The 23,449-nt window shown below is 40.9% G+C and overlaps 1 protein-coding gene across 10 annotated transcripts in view; it reads left to right on the top strand.

The window, feature by feature from the left end:
* The window catches only part of LOC121879334 (inositol hexakisphosphate and diphosphoinositol-pentakisphosphate kinase 2-like), a 299,526-nt gene that overhangs the window by 84,776 nt on the left and 191,301 nt on the right, over positions 1-23,449 (top strand). Inside the window, exon 1 of one of the 10 annotated variants that reach the window (XM_042385946.1) lies at positions 20,272-20,691. The exons of the other annotated variants lie outside the window; for them this stretch is intronic. Coding sequence (XP_042241880.1) covers positions 20,641-20,691 — 51 coding nt within the window. The 5' untranslated portion in view covers positions 20,272-20,640. Of the gene's footprint in view, positions 1-20,271; positions 20,692-23,449 lie in introns of those variants that run through there. 10 annotated transcript variants of the gene reach the window in all.

Raw genomic sequence — 23,449 nt, 5'->3', positions numbered from 1 at the left:
GGAACATAATGGAGAAAGAGGGTGGTGGTGTACGTGGTGCTCAGTGGGTGGTGTACGTGATGGTCAGTGGGTGGTGTACGTGGTGCTCAGAGGGTGGTGTACGTGGTGAGTGGGTGGTGTACGTGGTGCTCAGTGGGTGGTGTACGTGGTGCTCAGAGGGTGGTGTACGTGGTGCTCAGTGGGTGTGTACGTGGTGCTCAGTGGGTGATGAGAGACAAAGAGAGGGGAGGAGGAGGGTATGGCAAGTGAGAGAGGAGGGAGTGTGCCAGGTGAGAGAGGAGGGAGTGTGACAGGTGAGAGAGGAGAGCTGCTCCCGGATCAGTAAACAGCGCCGTGAGAAGGTCGAGTTTTTTTGGGTGTGCGGGAACTCCCCATTGTTGCTTTCCCCTTCTCCCCGTGTCTCCTTGTTTCTCGCGTCATGTAGACAGTATTTATCTTCCCCGGGGCACCGTCAATATCATCGCCTTCATTTGCTTACATTCCCCCCGTGCGTCACTTTTTTATAGTCGAGTGTACGAACCTTTGTCAACACCAGTCATGACGTCATCACCGCCCTCTCCTGGTTCTTCACTCACCACCGTCTTCCTTATTGGTCAGTGTTGTGTCGTCTTCGGGAGTTGAATGGCTCGTGTACCATATGCTTCCTTGAGCTGGGTGGAGTTAAGGTTGTACAGTTTGTTGTGGTGATGGCAGCATTTCTTTAAGTGTATTATTGTTTTTCTTGGAACCCGTTAGAGTTCCTTCATGGCTCCTTTTTGCATGACTTGTTTCGCATTGTTATTACTGCCTCTTCTAGTTATTATTCATTACCACTATTTTTTTGTATTTGCTTCTTTTTCCTATTTTGATATTTGGTGCGGCCATGTAATCATCTGGCGCACAACTACGAACTCTGAACTATTTAAGAGAATTGTGTATTTATCTGGAACTTCATACACCGCTTTTACTTATAACATTTAATAAACTTAAGAACAATAACATTTCTTAAATTTAAGAGATGAGCGAACCGCCTTTCACACGTGAGTGAGCGCCTGTTAATTATTGCGAAAGCAAAAAGGAATATACCGTATTCGTCCTTGTCAGGCAGCAGTGTTGGTCAGGTGTCTCCAGAGTTGAGAGGACTCTGCAGCCGTGTCACAGTATTTACTTAGTGTCTTTTTTATTGTTAAAGTGGGTCCTATAAGTAGGGCTGCCCTCTGATACGAACGGGGTTAAACTTGAACTCTATAGTATTTTATTTACCTGATGACTTTTTATTTTCATTTGCCTGTACTGTATTTTGTCATTTTATTTACTTTTTTCTTAAATTAAGTAATTTTAGAGTATATAAGGACTTAGGCTATGATATAGTGGGATTTTAAACATTGTTTGTAAGTACATGCACATAGCATGTGTTCCGACTTACGAACGTCCTCAGGAACACAATCCGTTTGTAACCCGGGGACCCCCTACTGTACTAAGCCTTCGAGACGCAAGGAGACAGAATGGCCGGTAATGCTCTCGACTGCCTTCACCTCCCCAAGTTGTAAACTTAGGTACCCATTTACAGCTTGGTGAACTGGGAGCACCCGGAAGTTTACAATTGGTTCTTAATAGTACCGTCTGTCTTTATTATAGACAAATTATCAGCTCGTAGTAATGGAAAATTGTAAATGGATGGTGGCAATGGTGTTGAGAATGTGACTTTTAAGTTAATGTCAGAAATGACAACTAGAAATCGACGTACAGTACAGTAGGTGGCGAGGTTCCATTGTGATCTTCTATGTCATATTTTCACACGTAATCTTATTGTTGAATACAAGTGAGATGAATTACCGTGAAAACGCAAAGAATTCGATAACTGATTCGATGTGAATGAATGTAAAGTTCAGTAAAGTCAAGGTACACATTTAACAGTGGCATTGGACCAACTCTTTTTTTCATGGCTATTAATTAACATGTTTTTAAGTAAAATTAGCGAATCATTGGGACGTGTTAAGTATGTCGCCCACCTGCGGGACCTTGGTGAGTGTTGCGAGACTACAGTAGTGCAGTAACATTAACCTGGTTGGGGCTAAACACAGATTAGTAAAGGTTTATGTTTTGATAGTGGTCACTATATATATGGCATGCTAAAGTAGATGTCGAGTCTGACAACTTCCAAAGCTCCATTTGGGAGACATATGATCATATCGTAAGATCTTACTGGGCAATAGTTAACACCATATATCTGTAGCAGGTGTCTCGAGCCAAGGCAGTAAGGAACTTGTCACATTTTTATCCTTGGGTTTTGACATTTTCTTAGTTAGCTGCTACCTGATGTGCACCACACCCACTGATTTCCGACCCCGGAAGTTGTATTATTTACCAGTGAGGGAAAGCTGGGAACCCACATATATTACCAGATTTTATTGAGGCTGTCGAGTGCTCAGCCTTGTTAGACCTTCCGCTGTGTGCCGTGATACTTATGACTTAATTACTGTATAGTGTACGTCATGGGTGGTCGGTAGAGGCAGGCTAGTGTTGCTGAGTGATTGATCACTACTTGTTTCATATCTTGGTTATTCTTACATTATCCAGGTCTTCAGCCAACGATAAACATTATTAGTCAGAATGGCTTATAATGTTTACAGTATTTCACGGAGATTTAATGTATCAAGTACAAACATGAGCAACAGATTAATTATCAGTGGGGAAAACAGAATACTGTCTTGATTTTTTTGTAATTGCACCGTATATATTTGTTCAGACTAGTTAGCGACAAAATTTCAATGGTGGACAAGGTCACACGGAAAGACGAATACAATGTTCCTCTAGTGAGTATATAAGGTCAACCAGCCGAGAGACTGTATGTTAGGTGATAACAACAGATGCACGTGGCCCTTGGCAACATAAAAGCGAGAACACAGGAGCGGCAATATATTAGTATTAAAATGAATTGATTACTTTGCGTCTGGCTAAACATACTAAGTGTAGTGCGTTAACTAAGGGGGTATTGATTTTAGTGGGAGGTAACTAGTCTCAAAATCTCGCCAGGCTCCGTTGTTGCTTCCTTTACTGAAATCCCCAAATAGCCAAGACTGATGTAGACCTGACATTGGTTTTGTTTTAATAGGTGGAGATTTGGTTGCGTCAGGTGAATAAGGTAACTCCACACATTTAAACTACAGTATATAACATATAATCTACACCGTCATTTGATCGTACGTGTCAACCAGGCTCTGTTAGATACTGGAACCCGTGTATAATGCTGTTAGCCTAGTAACGGGGAAATGTTTGGAATGCCATGCAGTGTGTTAAGACTTCTTCAACGTTTCATGAGGTCGATGTGTGAAAGTAATAAACATCGCTATAAATGTTGACCAGGTATGTAGAGGAAACCCAGGTAATACCGTAGAGCGAGGAGACAACGGGAGTGTAGGAATATAACCTGTTTGTTGTGTAGTATTATCCTAAACCTGTTTCCTTTTCTAAGTTTGGTCCTCTTTTTTAGATCACTTTTATATACCAACTCGGTTCTTGCTCCAGTCAGTAAGATATTAGAACATTATAAACGCCTTCCACTCATTGGTTGTTCGTGGTGACCAAGAAAGGTGATGCCAGGTTGTCAGTGACCAGTGTAAAGTGATCATCCCTTGATTAGTTCTTGATATATCTGACCTGCTGATACACAGTGCTGTATTATTTTACAAAATCAGATTAAACAAACTGAACGCCAAGGAACGAAGTCACGTGGGAAGTGTTAATAGAGTATTAGGTGTACCAGAATTACATGTGCCGTAGCCTACTGTACATATATGAGATCACAGGAAGACAAATTTAGTAGTTTGATTCGTTTTAGTGTGTGTGTGTGTGTGTGTGTGTGTGTGTGTGTGTGTGTGTGTGTGTGTGTGTGTGTGTGTGTGTGTGTGTGTGTGTGTGTGTGTGTGTGTGTGTGTGTGTGTGTGTGTGTGTGTGTGTGTGTGTGTGTGTGTGTGTGTGTGTGTGTGTGTGTGTGTGTGTGTGTGTGTGTGTGTGTGTGTGTGTGTGTGTGTGTGTGTGTGTGTGTGTGTGTGTGTGTGTGTGTGTGTGTGTGTGTGTGTGTGTGTGTGTGTGTGTGTGTGTGTGTGTGTGTGTGTGTGTGTGTGTGTGTGTGTGTGTGTGTGTGTGTGTGTGTGTGTGTGTGTGTGTGTTTTTTAGATGATTTAAATAAAACAAAAACCTTTTCAATTATCTAAGGATAAAAAATCTCCTCGGCAATTGTTATAAGATTTTCAACCATCTCTTTAAAGACAGCTTACTGGGTGAGTTATTTGTCAACAGCAATGTTACTGAAGAAGGTTAATGAACATGCGTAGGAGGCGTTCATGAGGCGTTAGGTGGGGGAGAGGCGTCGTGGTGGTCGTGTGTAAAGGTGCGAGAGGATTTTTTTACCTTTGTTTTTTTAAGGTTTGGCCACGTCACGTAGATCCGGGAGAAGGGTGGGGTCGACTCCTACCCCGTGACGTGGTGGTGATCATGACACACTCCTCGTCCTGCTCCACTTGTCCTTCTTGACTGTGTTTACTTAAGTGATTTTAGTTCGTTATTTAATTTCAAGGGGTTTTCAGACTTTTTTTAAATCCAGTCAACAGTAAAGGAGATTCTTAATTAGGTTATTTAGTCCAGACGGGAGAACATGAGCCACCATGGTGCTTCTTTATCATCCCTTTATTAAGTTGTTTCAGTACACCAACAGGTATTTTGTTTTGTTTTCAGAGATATATGATGTGGATATATATGGAATGTAAACGGTATATTGTAATTTAAAAGTAATAAAGTAACAAACAATGAGGATAATATTGACCATAGACAGTCTTCTTTCTTCCTTCCTCCCTTTTACACCACCACTAACGTAACTGTTTTGTTTAAGCTATGAATGTGTGTGTGTGTGCTCGCGCGCATTAGGAATACGTCCTATCCCATGCGGGCTTGAGGGTGTTTACCTTATGCAAAAGATATACATTATCGGTGAGGGCATTAGTGGCTGGCCAGCTCACCCACCAGATAACTAATATCTCTCTCTCTCTCTCTCTCTCTCTCTCTCTCTCTCTCCGTCATGTTGGTGAGCAGTGAGGTGACTCTAAAGACCGATAGTGACCGGCTGGGTGTGTGGAGAGGATAATCTAGTGGTCAAGGGCGACGGCAGCTTCTTTCCGGGACTGGCGCTTGTCTGCCTCAGTATAGGATATGGGTCCTGGTGGGCTAATCCCGTAAAAAAAATAAATCTAGCCTAAAATGGTGATTTTACTTTGAGTAGTTTACTGGCTCTGGCTAGAAGGCAAGAGGTATCAGTAGGTAGTTTAAAGTCATAATCTGTCCTGAAAGAAATAAGAAATACATTAAGTAGTTGCCATCAGTTCTTGCAATTATAGATTGTTTTGATTTCCTGGTACAACTTATACTGAGAATGCACGAAAATATTATCACTTGTTTATATTATAAGTTGTGTTGTGTTCTTGTAGCCAACATTGCCGTGTTTGATATAACCAAAGATAGCTTATCTTGCTTTGGGCAACAACACATAACTTAATTCACATTGTGTTTTAGAGTAACATTTTTGCTATTCCCCGCATGGTTCATTAATTTACATTCTGATTTCTGATTACCTGTTCTCTTGTTTACCTGGGGATTCCTGCAACATAGCGCTTTCCTTGGTTCTTCTAACTACCACACTATCACTTGTCGTTAATAACTCACTGTCACATCTTCCACTTTTATCAACGTCGATTAGACTGGCGGCTCACCGCGAGATGTATATCAGTGTTATAAAAACATTATGAATGCGTGTACATGTATCCGCATGATAACCCTTACCACCCGTACAGTATAACATTAAATTAAGTTCCGCAACACCCGCCAGCAGCACGTCCCGAGGGTAACGTTGTGACACTGACCGACTCATTATGGCGTCACGGACTGATAGTTGTGTTTTATAATGAGAAGCTAATCTCACATTACCTGAGTCGCACTTTCATTGATGAAGAGTGTATTGAAAACTTCTACAATCTCGAGAGGAAAGGGGAATCCAAGAAACTGTGTAGACTAAGGAAGATAACATTTCACCTCTTCTGTCATGCCCGGGATGGGTCACATATGTCTTCTTATTAGGGTGATCGCTTACTTGATCTGACGAGTGAACTTTGAAACGAAGGACATTTAAGTGCAGATGATAAAAGCGACGACATGGTGACGGCTATTCTAAGGATATACGTAGTTGTTATATAAACTGTTTGTCATCAGTACACACCTGTGTTATTTTCCGAGAAAGAAATATTTTGATAATTTATTTTGATTGTGTTAATACACATCAATTAGCCTTCGTTATTTGTCATGCGGTGGCGTAACTAGAAAGTCTTTGATATTAGCTGTATGGTTTTTTCTTCTCTACCCCGACCTTGGACAGTAGAACGAGGCATTTCTTTGGGGGAGTCAGTTGTGTAACCGTCCGTGGTGGCAGGTGTGTTTCTCGTCTGTTTAGCTCCTGAAAGAGAACAAAGGAGGAGAGAAATAATGAGAATGGGACAAGGAAACTTAAAAGTGGCACCGGTCTGGACTTACAATTTTCTCACAAATGCAGATCAGTGTTTTTATAGTTACAGAGGGTCTTGGCAATACTGGGAATGCCTGGAATTTGAAAAACTGTGTCAGTCAGGTATACACTCTAGCAATGTGGTGAAAAATATCGGTGAGATAACAATACAGTATAACCATCCTCTCGGGTATATGGGTGAGGTAGATGGGTTGTAGCTTGTAAGGCTGGGGGGGGGGGGTTGACCAGGGAACCCCCGTTTTTGTTAGTCGGCCCTCCAGGCTTCCTCATACACCTCCCTCACTCTTGGTCTCGCTAGGCACCAGTTATCCAACATGGTGATACACCACGCACTGCTACACCAAATAATAAAGTGCAGTAATGTCTCCATACAGGAAGGACAGACTGACGTGTTCCTGAGCTACTGGAGTGGTGGAGAGGAATTACCCGAATGTTAGAACAAACGTTATCATACGATTTCTGTTTTCATATCCTGATAGGAAATGCCATAATTATCTTAACAGGAAATTCTACACACACACACACACACACACACACACACACACACACACACATTATTGCGATATATATTTGACTGGTGATTTTAGGGTAGGCGTCTTGATGGCATTATTCCCGACGATTTTTGTTTCCCAGCCGTACCAGTACCGTAGACAAAATTAATATATTATTATGCATGAACGCCAAAGGGTGGAATATATTTCGCTGCTGCTGCTATGCCACCACCTATAGAACTGTGCGTCATGTAGTAATTATATACCGTATATGAATAGGATTTCGTTACTAAATCTAGATAAATTCATATAGGTTAAGTTTGATTAAGCCGGTGGACTAGTTATCCAGTGAAACCGAATGTTCAGTGTTACCTATTGAAGGTCTTCATAAACTTTTATCACGGGAGTACTTGATAATAATCACATAGTGCTTGTTTAGAAAGGCTTGTTGTGGTGTGGAGGCCGACGATATCCTCAGACGATTGTAAGCGCCAAGTCTCGCCAATAAATATACTATTGCAATAAGTATAACCTTGACGGACATTGTGGTTTTGGAAAATAGATAAGTGTTATGCCTTTAGTTGCGTTAAACAGCTTTATGGACGTCTCTTCTGATAGACTAAGTGATCTGATCATTAAGCGAATGACCTCTTGTGCCTCTGACCCAGCGGGCTTTGTTGCCCCCACCCCGGGCTGCTGTGTGTTGTGGGCCAAACTCTCCTCACTCGTATAGCTTATGAATAATTGTTGGTTATCTTTGCTCTGCTAAAATATTGCGTTTCAGCTAGTACGAATGACGACTTTAAGCAGACAAAAGTACACCTGGCAACAGTTCAGGATTTAGTCACTTATAAGATCCAGACAAACTTATGTAAAGGTTAAATTTGATTAAGTTGGGTGGAGTATAAAGTTAATGGAAACAATTCTTTAATTCAAGATTTTATAGATCTGACTACTCTTGATGATTAACTATGGTCTTACAACTAACTCTTGTTATTAAACAGCACAACACTCATTCTTTATAACCAACTGTCCTCCCTTGTGTCACCTCGACCGTAATATTTCCATTGTTCCTGTCAGAACTCATAAGCTTATGATTAAAGCCAGTGTACGAACTACTGTATGTGTAAGCCCCGGAAACTGAAGGAGCAGAGTCACCTCCTAGATAATGAAACTGTTGTTTCGACTGGGGAAGGGGAGTTGTTTCCTGTTGGTAACGCTCGCACGAACACACTTTTGCAAACCAATGTGCACCCACTAATTTTCACATATTATGTTAGTGTGAAGATCTATTTACGGGAGCTTGAGTGTAATGTTATGGGCTGTCTTTCAGTCCAACAGATTTCAGTGTCAAGACTTGTCTGTTGCCAAGCGGGTGAAAACAGTGTCTGGTGACCTTGTATTGTGCTTCAGTTGTCAGTTTTTGGGGCTTTTCACCACTTGACGGTCACGCGTATCAGGAACACTGCCAGGGGTATTTTGACGAGCATATCTTAAGGAGGTATAAGTACTGTGTTGTGCTTGATAGTGTTACGCCGACAGTTGGTGATATGACACCGAACGCCTGTGGCGGTGCTTGTGTCCGCAATGTTTACATTTAACTTACTATACATTACAAGTTTTACTGTGGAATTTTATTTATGTTTTGCTCTGAATCCAGGCATTTTTATGTGAGTATACTGTACAGTATATTAACCATAATTACTACTTATAAATACAGGAGGTGATTTGTTTTATTTTTGCCTCTCTATTTGTGAGTGTGTACCGTAAACCATATTATTAGAGGAACTGAGAAACTTGTCTCTGGTTAAATGCGATAAAGTTGGCACAAGACTTGTAATTGACCGGGAAACCGAAATAGTTAAATATGTTAAGTACACCATAGAAACTTTGTGTTTATTAAAACACTGACAACCACATTTCTATTTAAAATCACGAATATAATAATTGTCAATATAAAAACCTTTTGTAATTACTACAACATTAAAATGATTGTATTCTTTGGATCTTGAAAGGTATGCATTTGGTTGTAATTATTTGTTAAAGAACGCGGCAAATATTCTGTATGATAATCCAAGTCATGGAAATCATATCTAGGTTAAACAACAGAAGCTTATGAAAACATGACAACTGACATCCACTCTGGTTGCCAGTAACAACTGTTACAACCAACAGAGGATGATGCTAGTGGCCACTAAAACTGTATACAGTACTCGTATATTAATGGAAGACTATCTTTTAATGGAGATTTCATTTCGAGAGCAGACATTAAAGCTACTCTGAAACTTTCAAAGATAATTTTTTGAAAAGCTTTGGTCCACGAAGGAAAATTAACAATTGTTATTACTACACTCAAGGAGGTGGTAGCTAATGGGAAGTTTTAATATATTTATCTTGGGAGGAACGTAGAAAATGTTGTCGAATACCTCATTATTTGTATCACTTGTCTAGATACCAAGAGAGGGTTCATGTGTGTGAGTTTGAGGTAGTTTCTGGTATTAATTATTTCATGTGTATTGTAATAGTGCGAGTTTGGTGACATTCTGGGCAGGTGTGGGTACTTGGGAGCCATGGTGGTGTGGGTACTTGGGAGCCATGGTAGTGTGGATACTTGAGACCCATGGTGGTGTGGGTACTTGGGAGCCATGGTGGTGTGGGTACTTGGGAGCCATGGTGGTGTGGATACTTGAGAGCCATGGTGGTGTGGGTACTTGGGAGCCATGGTGGTGTGGGTACTTGAGAGCCATGGTGTTGGGGGTACTTGAGAGCCATGGTGTTGGGGGTACTTGAGAGCCATGGTGTTGGGGGTACTTGAGAGCCGTGTGGGTACTTGTAAGCCTTGATGGAACAGTTTGACAGCCTTGACAACGTAGTAGCTATCAGTTCTCAGCGGCCCTCACCTCCTCCTCTTTATCACAGAGTTGAGCCTCTCGCTGATGTTGACGTATACATTAAGGTGTTAGATAAGCTGCCAGGTGGTGACGTAACAGACGAGCACACAAACAAGTTCAGTTCACATTTTTTTTTTTAGTGACATGCATAATTAGGTTACACGTCAATGACCTTTAGGAATTTTCCGAGCAATCGTTGCCATTGTGTATGTATGTATGTATGTACACTAAGTGACAATTTCTAATCAAATATTTAGTAACAGTTTTGGGGGAATCAATAGCAGCCAGGTGTATCCCGTGAAACCTTTGTTGAGCATTAATGTACTGTAGAGTCCTGTTCTTCCGTCGGGTGTTGATTCTCTGTGATCATTGTTCAATCATTGATCATATCATGTTAGTTATTCATTATTTGATATTGTTAATCCTCTGATATCATGTAAGTTACCTTGATATCTTTATTGGTATTGAAGTATTAGTGTTGATCTTGATATAATTTTCCTTCCTTGATGGCCGTTGTTACTCTGATATCAGTTATAATCCTTAATATTCACCCGGTAATGCCAGAGCCCGAGACTAAGTTTGTCCTGGCGACCAATACCCGGGTCCTTTGTGTTGTTTTCCGGGTAAGTTGATCCCCGTAATGTTACTGTACCTCCAATGGGTCGAGTTTTATAGTGATCACGTGCGGACGTCGATGGAGAGCTTTGAATAGTTGAACGTGACACAAGAATGTTTTAAACGAAACATCTCATGAATGGTTGTGTTGACGTAATATTTACCTATTATACTTCAGAGAACAGCGCGGGCAATGTATTTAGATTATTGCTCTCAGTGTACGAGCAGAAGGGATCCAAACTTTATGGCTGTGCATTTATCAAGTAATTTAACATTCTTCCTCTGACAATTTGATCAACACCACCAATTTTTGTTCTTATCATCAGCGATCGTTGTTTTTATTCGTATTTTTATTTGTTGAACATCGTGATGGTAAGGTTGAGAGGCAGCCCATCACGCAAGGATGTTTCGTTTTTGTTCCTCGAGTGGTTGTAGAAGTAATAAGGGACCGATGTGTTGTAGTCTTCACCAAGGTGGAGGGACATATTATATTTGTTTTATTTTTCCTGCTCCTTTCTTCTCTTTTTATTTTATTTATGTTGTGTTTATTTGGGTGTTTGTTTGTTTATGCTGTATACATTTACCCACACACGTAAACACTATATCGGCACCATAGAGTTATTTCATGATGGTCTCCTTGTTGAATCTAACAATTAAGTAAAAGTCCCAAATATACAGTAGACGAGATCATGGGTCAGTCCTCTTTATCCCGCATTCAGGGTCAAGGAGCAGGGTAGTGGCCAGTGTGGTTTCCGCACCTCTGCCTGGCGCCAGCTGGTAGCCAGGACCAAGGACAGGGTCGGGGCTGGGGTCACATAGTCTAGTGTACTGTATACTTGAGCTCTTCGGGTGCTAATGATATTGGATACCAGGTGTAGCGCTAGTCCTTGGCCTTCTTGATAACACTGTGTATACTCATGGTATTTATTTCTGTCTATCTCCCTCCCCTCTTTTCTAGGTTCTGATGCGATAACAGTGTCAACAGGGTGTTGTAATAGTATTATTGTCTTTACTAATTGTTTTCAGTTCACTAAGTACACATTTTTCCCATCAACTCGGCTTAAAAAAAAAATCACGGACAACATGATACCAAGAGCCTATTATTCCCACATAAAGTAGGGTGTTGTCAGCACCACATATTGCCACTTCTATTTTTTTTACATCACTACCGCTGGCGTCAGCACTACCAGAAGGATGTTACACAAGTACACTGATGTTAGCAATGAACTGTTGTGTGAGGTGACAAGTTATTTGTAATGAAGCAAGGGCAGCAGTACATGGTGTTAATGGTGCCAATACAGTGGCCAGATGGAGCAGTGGCGGGATCCTTGGCTCGGGTATGAGCAGGTTTTGTAAGGTCCATGGTCAGTTGGTCACATCAACACAGCTGTTGTGGTTGGCATGGCGTCAGCTTGCTTATACCACTAAACTCTCCCCGCCCAGTACCGCACGACTTAGACTGTGATTTGTTGTGTTGTCTCTCATCACCTGTAGTGCGTAGACCATTATATCTTCTTAGGAATACACACTGACATGATTCTAGTCTTTTTCTGTTTTCCATAAAGGACATTTTTCAAACTAGCGGCTATTATAATTAACTTGCGACACAGCCTGGTGTTGAAGGCGTCATGGTGTAAAACAACCTAAGCAGTAAAACCTTGATACTTAGTTCACCAAATCTGTTAAGATGTTTGTGTGGCTCTGCTTCACTAGTTTTTTTTATTAACTATACAAATGCTGAACACATATCGCTTTTGCCTTTTTTTTGGTAAAGATCTTCCCCAAATTCTTGTTATTTTGGGTCTACATCAGTCAGAGTTCAGTGTTACCATCAAGGCCAGGGTCTCACAGTGTAAGAGTATCTTAATTTATTTTTCTCACGAAATAAGCCTCGCCGAGACGTTGGTGTGACAGTAGTGTTTTTGGAGTAGTGTATTACTTAACCTCAGTTGTTGAAGCGCAGTAATAACATTATAACAACAACAACACTAGACATTGACTGATTTCCCAAGACCAGTGAACGGATTTGACAAGTACAAGAAAGGGAGAAAAGTTTAAAAGGGAAGAGAAGCGGATTCAGGATCACATTTTTTATTGAGAATGGAACTGAGTTACCATCAGGTTTAGGGGCTTTGTTTAGTTAGTTGTAGGGGTTGGGTATAAACGGGACTGCCCAGTATGGGTCAATAGGCCCGCTGCAGTTTCCTCCATTCTTATGTTCTTATTAACAGTAGGGTTTGAGGTTTGGGCTGGATAATTAAGGACAATTTATTTATTTTCACTGACGTTTCTTATATTATGTGAACATGAAGTTACGGTCAGCAGCTAGAGTGGTGGGGGGAAACAAGCCGAGTCTGAGAGTGGCAGAGGCCCATCTACAGTAGTAACGAACAGACTGTCACGGAGTAATCATCTGTCGATTGAACAGACTTTTATTCTGTAAGGTTTGGGTCGTACGAGGGAGGCGGCACACTGCAGTGTCATTTTTATAAGCTGTTCTCTCGACCAGCACAGCAGAGCCACGCAGGGAACAGGATAGAGGACAAGCAACAGGATAGAGAAGGTAACAGATGGGGAGAAAGATATGTAGAAGATTGAAGGATGTATCTTGAGATGATAGGTCAAGGTCACAGGATAAATGTTCTCATGCCGGATCTTTAACGTGTTACCATCAAATATTCGGATTAAATACTGGTACTGAACTGAAGATATAAGGATGAGACACGACCTTTAATTTCAGCAGTGTGTAACTGTTGATGTGTACAGTACTGTGATGTGTCGACATAGTTTTATTCAGTATCAGTGTACTAGTGACCGAGTGAGCTACGCCCTTGACCCATTTATTCCACCAGGAACTCGGTCGGTGTGCCCAGTGACTATCTGGCCTTGGTGTCTCCCGAGTGTCTTGGCATGTCCGTACCTCGTTACTCCTCAAGTGTTTACTGTTTGCAAACACTTACCATATCTTTACTTGATCCTGTGATTCACGGCACACACACACACACACACACACACACACACACACACACACACACACACACACACACACACAGGGTTCCCAGAAGTGTGAGCTTTTTAAATTACGGGTGAAACAGACTTCATATTGTTAAGGTTAAGAAAACACTTCTTTCGTCGGTGTTAGGTAATTCGGGAAATGGATTACATTGACATATAATGGAATAACTGCCATGCCTCCCTCTGGCTTTGTCCGACAACATGTAAGAGATTGTGAGAGGCTGAGGGAGAGGTTGGTGAAGGGAGGTGGTGGGGTCGGAGGTCAGGGCGAGGATGCCACACACTCGTGACCACTTATCATCACAATGCCGGAAACTGACAAGTCCCGCTGAAAGGACTGGGTCGAGAGTTGGGCCTCGGGGAAGGAGAGAGGGTGATAGTGAGGGGAAGGAGGAGGGAGAGTAGGAGGAAGGGGGAGGGAGAGTAGGGGGAAGGAGAGGGGAGGAAGAGAAGGAAAGGGGATAGTATGGAGAAGGAGGAGGGAGAGTAGGAGGAAGGGGAGAGAGTAGGGGGAAGAGGAGGGGAGTAGGGGAAGGGGTGGGAGAGTAGGGGGGAAGGGGGAGGGAGAGAGGGGGAAGGAGGAGGGAGAGTGGGGAAGGGGAGGGAGAGGGGGGAAGGAGGAGGGAGAGTAGGGGAAGGAGGAGGGAGGAAGGGAAGGGGAGGGAGAGTAGGGGGGACGGGGAAGGAGTGGCAGAAAACCAAGAGAGGGGAAGAGGGATATTGATATTGGAACAGTTTATTTAGCGAGAAAAAACACAGATAGAGTCAATAATAATAACAACAATTTATGGCTGAGCCAGTTGAGAGCCTGAGCTCTCTTGAAGGCACTTGATATATACTGTACATTTATAAAGCGGGATGGAAAGGGGAGAGAGTGGCAGAGAGTAAGAAGGAAGGGTGGGGGAATGGAGGGGAAGTAGGGAATAGGATGGTAGATGGGGACAACAGAAAGGGGGGAGACTACCAGCCCTTCACCCTTATGAAGTCCATCTTTAATGTCATTTCAGTTTTCCTCATTTAATTGTGATAAGTTAGTTTAGGACTCATTTTAATGTGTTTGTGCAATAGTTGATTTGGGAAGTTTTCTGTGGAAGTGGGAAGGAGTGTGGTAGGCCTGACAGCAGAGTAAGCTATACGGTACACAAGAAACTCCCGTTCTTATTATTAGAGTTAGTTGTGGTAGTAATCATCTTCTGTTTACACCGAACAAGGGGTAAGGTCAAAGGTCACACGGTCAATGTGAACTAATGTTTCCTGGCTTTCCCATTATGGTCATTACACGTGCTATAGACATCGTTTATTCATTGCTTACACTGTCTGGGCCGCGTGAGTTCATTACCTGTCAATAAGCCTTAACATTTTAGATAAAACATTAGGAACATTTTAAGAGGAATTATTTACTATATTTTGTTGTAGTGTTTGCTCAGTTACGGCCGATTTGCCTTACCTTTGACTTTTTCTACGACCAGTTATCAAGAAGTGAAGGGCAGGTTAAGTCAGTGATGGAGCCTCTAGTGTACAGTAGATTCTGCAGTCTGCCTGTACTCAGGATTTGATATTTATTTAATAATGTTGCTCTGTGTGTGTGTGTGTGTGTGTGTGTGTGTGTGTGTGTGTGTGTGTGTGTGTGTGTGTGTGTGTGTGTGTGTGTGTGTGTGTGTGTCCCTACGTGACAACAGGTAGAGTTTTTATGGAATGTGGTGGTCAGGAAACCTCCAGATCACGGAGCTGAAAACAGGTTTTTTAATCCACATATCAATAGTTGTCGTGGCAGAAACATATTTTACGGGATTTTTTGGCGATTGAAACAACTTTGTGGATAAACTCGTCAGATTTTATAAATAAATAGATATGTTCAGGATTAAACAGTTATAATGATATAAAATGTTGCTTTGAAATATTATCCAACTACTTCTGAAGGCAAATTTCGGAATAGTATTGATATATGTAAACCTTCACATCGCTAAACAAAACAGAGCTTCAACTGGTAGAGGGCCAATGAGTCCTGTAAAAGCCTGTCAAGATGATCTGAGTCACTTTATCTTGAACTATTTCACCGTATTGAAGATTTTGGGTGGCTGTTTTATCTACTGTACACAAAGTAAGACGTAGAAGAAAAAATAATATATTTCCTAGTAAAATTATCAGGTACAGCGGCTAGAAATGGATAAATACCTCATAAGTCAATAAAGCATCATTGCAATAGTCACTGTCACATGTGGACTTACGCTAAACTTTTCCTTAACAAAAACTAGACAGGAGGCCACTGTGACTAGTAGCTAGCAACCAGCTCTCCAGTTTTTGTTTAGAAATGTGATGGGTAACATGTAGGCTACGGCATCGAATTCTGTAATGACTCTTCACTGAATTGTTATGTGTTTATGCATTATCTGGTAGGTGTGTTTTACTCTGTTCGTCGCCCATCACCCTATGGTAATTGGTTATACTCTTCAATATTAGTTTTTAACGTCAAAGTTTGGTTAAAAATTATCTTTGTCTTCGTCGGTGTGGCCGTTATCTTACTGTGAAATTGAGAGTCGTTTTTTAATTCAACTTTTTTTTCTAGTAGCCTCGATGATTGCTACAGCCTTTCCTCTGTAGGGTAAAATTGCCAAGGATAACATGGCTCCGATCATCTTAGTAATTGCTGTTTATATTTTATGTTTGAATCTCATACACTAATTCATTATCGCCAGATTTCCCGGTTTGGAAAAAGAACAATGTTTTATGACATAACCGTATTCAATTGTCATATATATATTTTGACGCGCACTGAAATATACAAGATATATATTTTTCTCCTCATTTATGATCCCTCGTGAGCCGTGGGAAGGTTAATGTGTATCGGTTATGTGTCTATGATTATATATGTTTTTCTTATCTCTATTGGTCTTTTCTTGCTTGTGTTTTATCATAGGGTCGATGTTTATAATATGTTATTTATTTTAGCCGAGTGATCTCATCGTTCTATGCAACACATTGTTCTGCTTTTCATAGTGTTTATACAGAGTGCTTGGGAAATATGTTTCATAATTCTGGGGTGTATTGCTGAGACATACATAAGGGTAAATGACGTCATGACCATAGTGCCAGTGCCCCATACCATAGTTTCTGAGTTATACCACAAAATTGGGTAAGGGAGGACTGCAACAAGTCTATGGACATAAAACATAAAATATCAAATCCTATTTAAAGTAAGAGGTGACAGTTGAGTGAGTCTGTTGACAATCCACATGCAGTCACTTGTATACATCTCATTAGGTACGATTCGCGATCTGTGTTTGGGCTGGCTGGTATTATGGGTGACCTTATTGACCCATATCTGCTACTCCAGCGACTGACAGGTGGAACATACATTTTCTTGAAGACACTTTGCTAGTTATGCCCATCAGGGTATATCAACGGCTATGGTACATGCATGGTGGTGCCCCCAGCTCATTTTGCTCCAGTAACAACGGAATTCCTAAATGTTGGGTATCCTGGTAGGTGGATAGGGCGTGGTGACCTTGTTCCATGGTCACCTCCCTCACCTGACCTATATCCCCCTGAATTCTACTTGTGGGGTCATGTTAAAAGTAAACTCTATGTATGGTAATCATGAGGTGCCGGCAGTTTGAACATTTACTATAAAGTCCATATCAAATTGCATATGATAAATACATTGTACTAGTAACTGGATATTTCATGTAAACTCCGTAGATTTTATCGCATTCCAACCCCAACTTTCATGTGTTATAACTCTGAACCTACAGTATGGGGTTTGAACACTGTGGTCATGAAGTTAGTTATTTACCCTTATGTATGTCTCACGAATACGCCACAATAATGAAGCGTTATCCCGAAACACCCTGTATACCCTATATAAATAATGTGTGTGTGTGTCAGTCAGATCGAATTATTGTTAATGTAACTGATACCTTTTTATTTGTTTCCATGATAACGAGTGTTTTAGTGCGACCATCTTCGCCTGCCTCGCACTGTCGTGAGTTTTCTCCATTATGGTATAATTAGATAAATGAAACACATAAGATTGTATGAAAATTGACTGTGAAGAATTGTCATTTTTTATATCCCTTCATTATTTGTTTTATTGGACATTTGCTGGATATTGGGCTAAGCTAATAATTAATGTTTCGTGTCTCCTTAGAAGGGCTGCTTGTCGCCCACTTCGTCTAGCGTATGTGATCTTCACTCAGTTGAAAAATTGGAAACCCATCTGGGGTTAATAAATATTCTGAAAGTGAAAATCCTCGCACAGGTGTCACTTTAACTCGACACATGACGAATTGGACTGTTTTTTCTATTATGCCGTGGATGATGGCTAATGGGGTAATGATATTCTTATGAGGCTTATTAGATAAACGTGGCACTCAAGGCACCTCAAGTTTCACCTCCACCGAATATTATCTTCTATTCTCTGGTGTTAGATGTCACATGAGGGAATTTTACCCCTGAATAAACATCGTTACATTTTCCTATAATCTTGTATGTCTGGTAGAATTTGAATATGGTTGTATTGTTATTTACTTTCAGTGGTGTTCACGACGGCCATAACCTCCATCTACAGGATTACATTACGTTTACTCTTGCACTGCTACAACTAGTTAATTTGTCGTCATTATGCTACAAATTATTGTTTCATTATAACTGCTGATAAAACAGTTGAGGAAGAAGTTAAAGAGGTTTTAACGAAATTATGTTATTTTCAATATTAATCTTACATAATACGGTCCTGACTGTATGTAAACATGACTGTGTCGATGTAAGGTAATAACAAAGGGCCGTAGGAAGTATTGAGAGAGAGAGAGAGGGCCGGGTGGGTCCCAGGTTCCGGCCTGTTTTACATCTGAGACATAACGTATTCCCGGTGACTGTGATAAGTGTTGGAATTCCCCACGTAAAGCGAAGGTAAGGTAGAGAACCACCCGGCGGTAAGACTATCTGGGGCTACACACACAGGACAGTGATATAGGTACCTTACGTCCGATGGTGTTTATATAAAAGACGTCCGTTTCTTCGATTGTCCAGCCTTGTGAACACTAGAGAGAGGAATGTTTGACCTTTTTATGCTCCTCTGTTCTTTCAACAGGATATAATTATTGTACAATATTCTCCCGTAAGATTTTGTGTATTTTATTATTTGTTACGTATTTTTTTATTTCATGAAGAAGTTTTGATCGTTTTAATTTTTAGTTCGTTTGTGTTGTGAGAAAACGAAAAGCTATTGTCCATCCTGACGTCATCTCATTGTCATCATCCGGTTAAGTGGAGCTCCGTAGCCATAAACAGACGAGTGTTTGTATCTGCTCGCAGTGCTTTAAGTATTAATTAAATGCTTTTTCATTTAGCTATCAATTACATTTTCTCTGGGCAAGTAATTAATAATCCGGAGAGAGGTAACTATATACAGTAGTTAAAAGCCTTACTTTACACTTCATTCTCCTTAATTCTGTCTCGTACCGCACAGTGAGTGTTACCTCATTCTTTACTTCATGTTTATTCCTGGTTTTTTACCTATTTTCGTAACCTTTAAGTTTTGCCTTTCTCTCCAGCATCGTATATCTCGCAATCTCCCTTTTCACTTATCTGTTAATCCACATCCATATATACTTGTTTCTCTTGGTTACACTTTATACGTCTCAGTTTCTAAGTCTTCCTCTAACTTCTGGTTCTCATTCTTAACTTTTTGACAACTCCCATATTTTTTAAAACTCTTTCATCCCTTTGTCTTAAACACCACCAACTCGTTCCCCTTCCCTCACCGTCCTTGGTCCCATGATGCAACTGACCCCAATATGTGTATCGTTGGTGGCACGGGCACCAGCACGTTCATCATCACAAGGTCGTGTCTTTCTGTTCTAACAGGGCAGATGAGCCCCCGTCTTGTGAGCCACCAATCTAACCTGATCATTTATATGTCTGTTAGTACTGGAGACTAGTCACCTTGTATCATTGTCTTTATTTTATGAGTTTGAATTATGGTAACGTCCAGTGTAAAAGCTTCACGTGTGTTTTAATGTTCTAGGGTAATTGTGTATAGATGTATTCTGTGTCTTGCGTGTGTATACGTATTGAAAGGTAGTTATCTTTGTGTTAGTCGGCGCTTCGAATATTTTTAATGCAACCAGGATGTTTGTATACTATAGGTGTGACTTAGGTATTTTTATTCTTTGGTATTGGGTGTGTGCATTGAGGTGTCCTGAACACCCTCCCGACGTGTCCCACTCTCTCTGGCATTTCCTTTCTCCTTCCCCTTTACATTATCTTAAACTACTCTCCCGCATCTTACGCTTTTTTTAACACCTCTCACTCTTTTCTTCCTTGTTCTCTTACCTTTTTTCATACTTCCCTTCCTTCTCTACCCGCATCCTGCAGAGCACAGGTAAGGCCGCCAGACAACAGTGTGCCCATAGCTCAGGTAGGACTGACACCGAGTGAGGTTGCAACATGCTGGTGCTTCCCACACAACTGCAGTTAACATTTTCCCCAATTGTTGTTCTTTTGTCTTTCTTTTTTATACCTGAGCACCGAATTTCGGTTTTCGGAGTTTCATTATCTGTATTCACCGTCATAGAAGTACATTTTATGCTTGGTGTTTGATGATTTTAACGATTAATGCACAAAACAAAAATTAAGAACGTGGCACCTACCACAAGGCCACCGGTAAATACGTGTGCGGGAGCGGTGGGCAGTTCAGTCAAGAGTTTGGTCGCGGCGAGTGAAGTCGTGCAGCTGTCTCCTGGTCAAGAGATTCTCCCCGTGCGGGATTGCTTGACTAAAGACTGGGTTCTGACTATCTTGTTGTTTCAGAGGGTTACCATCATCTCTGGATTTTCATGTGTATCTAGTTACGGGTGGACTTAATCGTTCTCCCCTGGTACAACCTTGTTAACAACCAGAGAAGAAACTTAACACTCGGTGACCATCCCTGTGTACAACTTTTAAAAGTGATTAAGTTACTTCAGAATGTGACCTGTGAAAAGTAAACCTAGAGTGTTGTGACAGACTGAAATAAGAATCTATTGTTGTGATTAAACAAGACAGTTCATACCTTCCTGTGGTAATAAAACAAAGCAAGATGATTGAGAAACGCAACTGGAGATTGGCGAGAAGACTAAGCAGAATTTCGGTGTGTGGAACTTTATTTTTTTTATTATCAATTTTGTTAGTTTCTTCCGGTGTGTTTCTTACGGAGCAAATTTTGTTGAGTCCTTGTGCTCGTTCTGTTAAGATTCGGGTTCATTGCGGTTTCATAGTGCTGTTAAAAAAACTTACTTATGTTTTGAAGGAAAAAAACGAACGTATATTACCATTTGTTTAGGTGTATTAACTGCCTTAGTTGACAAGCAAGAGGTGTGCGTCACGTCCCCTGTAGAGATGTGAACCTATACCACAAGACAACCCAAGTACTTCCACCTTACGTCAACTGGATCACGCCCAAGTTCCTTTTGTACACTGACCTCGGAATACTGTAGAATATTCCATTGGTAAGGCTATGCAATTATAATTTGCCCCGCGAGGGTGCTAGTTTATTGGGCACCCCCTTGCATCCTGTGCAAGGTGAAGCTCAAAAAGCGTTTACAGGTCATGGGCAGGGCTGGATTCAGGAGTGGGCAAAGTGGGCAGCTGCCCACGGGCCTCCACAATCTGGGGGCCTCCACATATTACAATATTTTATTTATTTGTTTATTCATTTGAATTATTTTTATTTTCATTCTTTAAAATTCATGTTTATCTATTCCATCACGTACAACCATGTTCAGCAATAATAACATATTCTTTTCTGTGAAGTCTCTTGAACATTTTTGACATGTGCGGTAGTAGCTATATCAGGGCTGGTCGACTTGAAACCACATGAATGACTCCAGTCATGTCTCACTTTTGTGTGTGTGTGTGTGTTGGGAATTTGTACACTATCAATAAATATACAGTTAATTAAAAATTTCTCAATGTTCTAATTTCCTCAATATAACTGCATATGGCTTCAAAATTCTCCAAAGAAGTGCTCAAATTTCAAAATTTTCCCAGGGGGCTTACAGCGCCCCCCGGAACTCCCAGATGTTTAGGCTCGCTTCACTCGCCACCCCACCCTCTTGGGTAGTTATAATGAGGGGGGCCTCCACAAAGAGGCTGTCCATGGGCCTCCACAGGTCTAAATCCGGCACTGGTCATGGGTCTTTCAAATTTTCATTGATGGCAGACCAAATCTGGACTCCTGTTGACTCGATAATTATTCTACACAGATGACGACTAGTGTGTGGAAGGCTCACGTGCATACGACGTTGCCAGAGTAATTAATGAAACACAAGATGCTGGTCTTTTCTTACATTGCCATCTTTGTAAACGTTTAACAAGTGGATACTAAGTGGGTCGATCGTTATCACCAAAATGCATGACTTTTTGTGATTCATTAAGTTAACTTCGAATGTTCCTTTATTTGGGATACAAATATATCATTTAGTTACAGGATAATATTGAGTGTAGTTACTGCGATGTCCAACATATTTAATGGATGCAAATCCTTAAGAAAGTCGAATCACTAATTATGTTTGTATTATTGTGTGGTGGCTACTCTGAGATACTTTAAATCAACTGTCACTTAAATATGGACATTTAGAGGACGGAGCCTCCGCCAGACCAGATGTGGGAGGGAACGACGACGCCACCTGTGTGTTGTGGCCTCCTGGACAATACTTGTTGCTCCAATTTTTTTATTTTTTTATTTTTTTTTTAATGGCAAATTTGCATGACGTTAATCTTGACACACTCCATCGGCTGGCTCTTCCTCGGGGCTTGACAGCTTCTCCCCATACGATACGTTAGTTGGCGATTATTTATTGTCTTCGTCTAGTTTATTAAGTGAAATAAATATTGTAGTATTTTAATACAGGAGTTTTTAGAGCACTTAATATTTTGATGTGTGACTTGGAGCTTGTCTGAAGTAAGGAGTGTAATGGATGATATCACTGTGATTCACCAACACGGAATGACTTACAATATATTTGCTCACAAGTCGTTTTAAATTGTATCCATTGACAGTACTTGGAAGGCTCTTGCCATCATGTTGATCAATATCTCCCGGGTACTGTGTAATTTACTCAAGCAGAGTTAAAGTGGTGAATGTGTATTAACGGTGTCTGCTGGCGTGAAGGTGGTATTAGGGGGCCTGGCGATGGTCCCTCGTTTGTGGCCGAGACCTTCCCTTGGAGGCTTTCTGTATATGGAAGGACGTTTGGCCAACCCCCGTGCAGATTATGCGGGTCATTCAGACATTTTCCGGGTGGGTGTGAAAGGGACTACTGATATGGAGGTGGTGGTGGTGGTGACGGTGACTGCCCTCTGTGTTAAAAGCTTAACAGGATGTATTTTGAAGAACTATAGTTAGTTTTAGTCGTTGTTAACGGACTGGTGTCAGGTGGTTCTCCCAGGATAGGTAGTACATTATTTTCACAGCTATGTTTCACTTTATGGTGCTCATGTAGTTAGTGGTGTTTAGGTGGCAACTTTATGTGGCTGCTTTTCATTTGAACCACACTTTATTGAGAAAAAAAAAATATATATAAACCGGTATGTATTAAATTGAAAATATATTAAAACAGTTTCTTTTGAAACTTTAATATTTTGTTTGTTGCTGAAGACAATGTTACAGTATTCAGATTCACACTTGACAACTGAATCCCTGGTAAATCAACCAATAGTTTTTCAAAGCCTCAGAAATGTACTTGTTTTATTTCCAAGGACTTAAAGAGATCAACATCGTGAACAATAAAATCCATATTTTCTAGTATTATTTTTTATCTTTTAAATGGTGTTGAGTTTATTTTAACCGTTGGTTCCTGATGACTATAACCACGGTGTTGAGTGTACTTATGGGCCGAAGGCAATAA

This window comes from Homarus americanus, unplaced genomic scaffold (assembly GCF_018991925.1).
Source record: "Homarus americanus isolate GMGI-L3 unplaced genomic scaffold, GMGI_Hamer_2.0 scaffold15169, whole genome shotgun sequence".
In the NCBI taxonomy this organism is placed as follows: domain Eukaryota; kingdom Metazoa; phylum Arthropoda; class Malacostraca; order Decapoda; family Nephropidae; genus Homarus; species Homarus americanus.
This window is presented reverse-complemented; position numbering and strand designations above follow the sequence as displayed.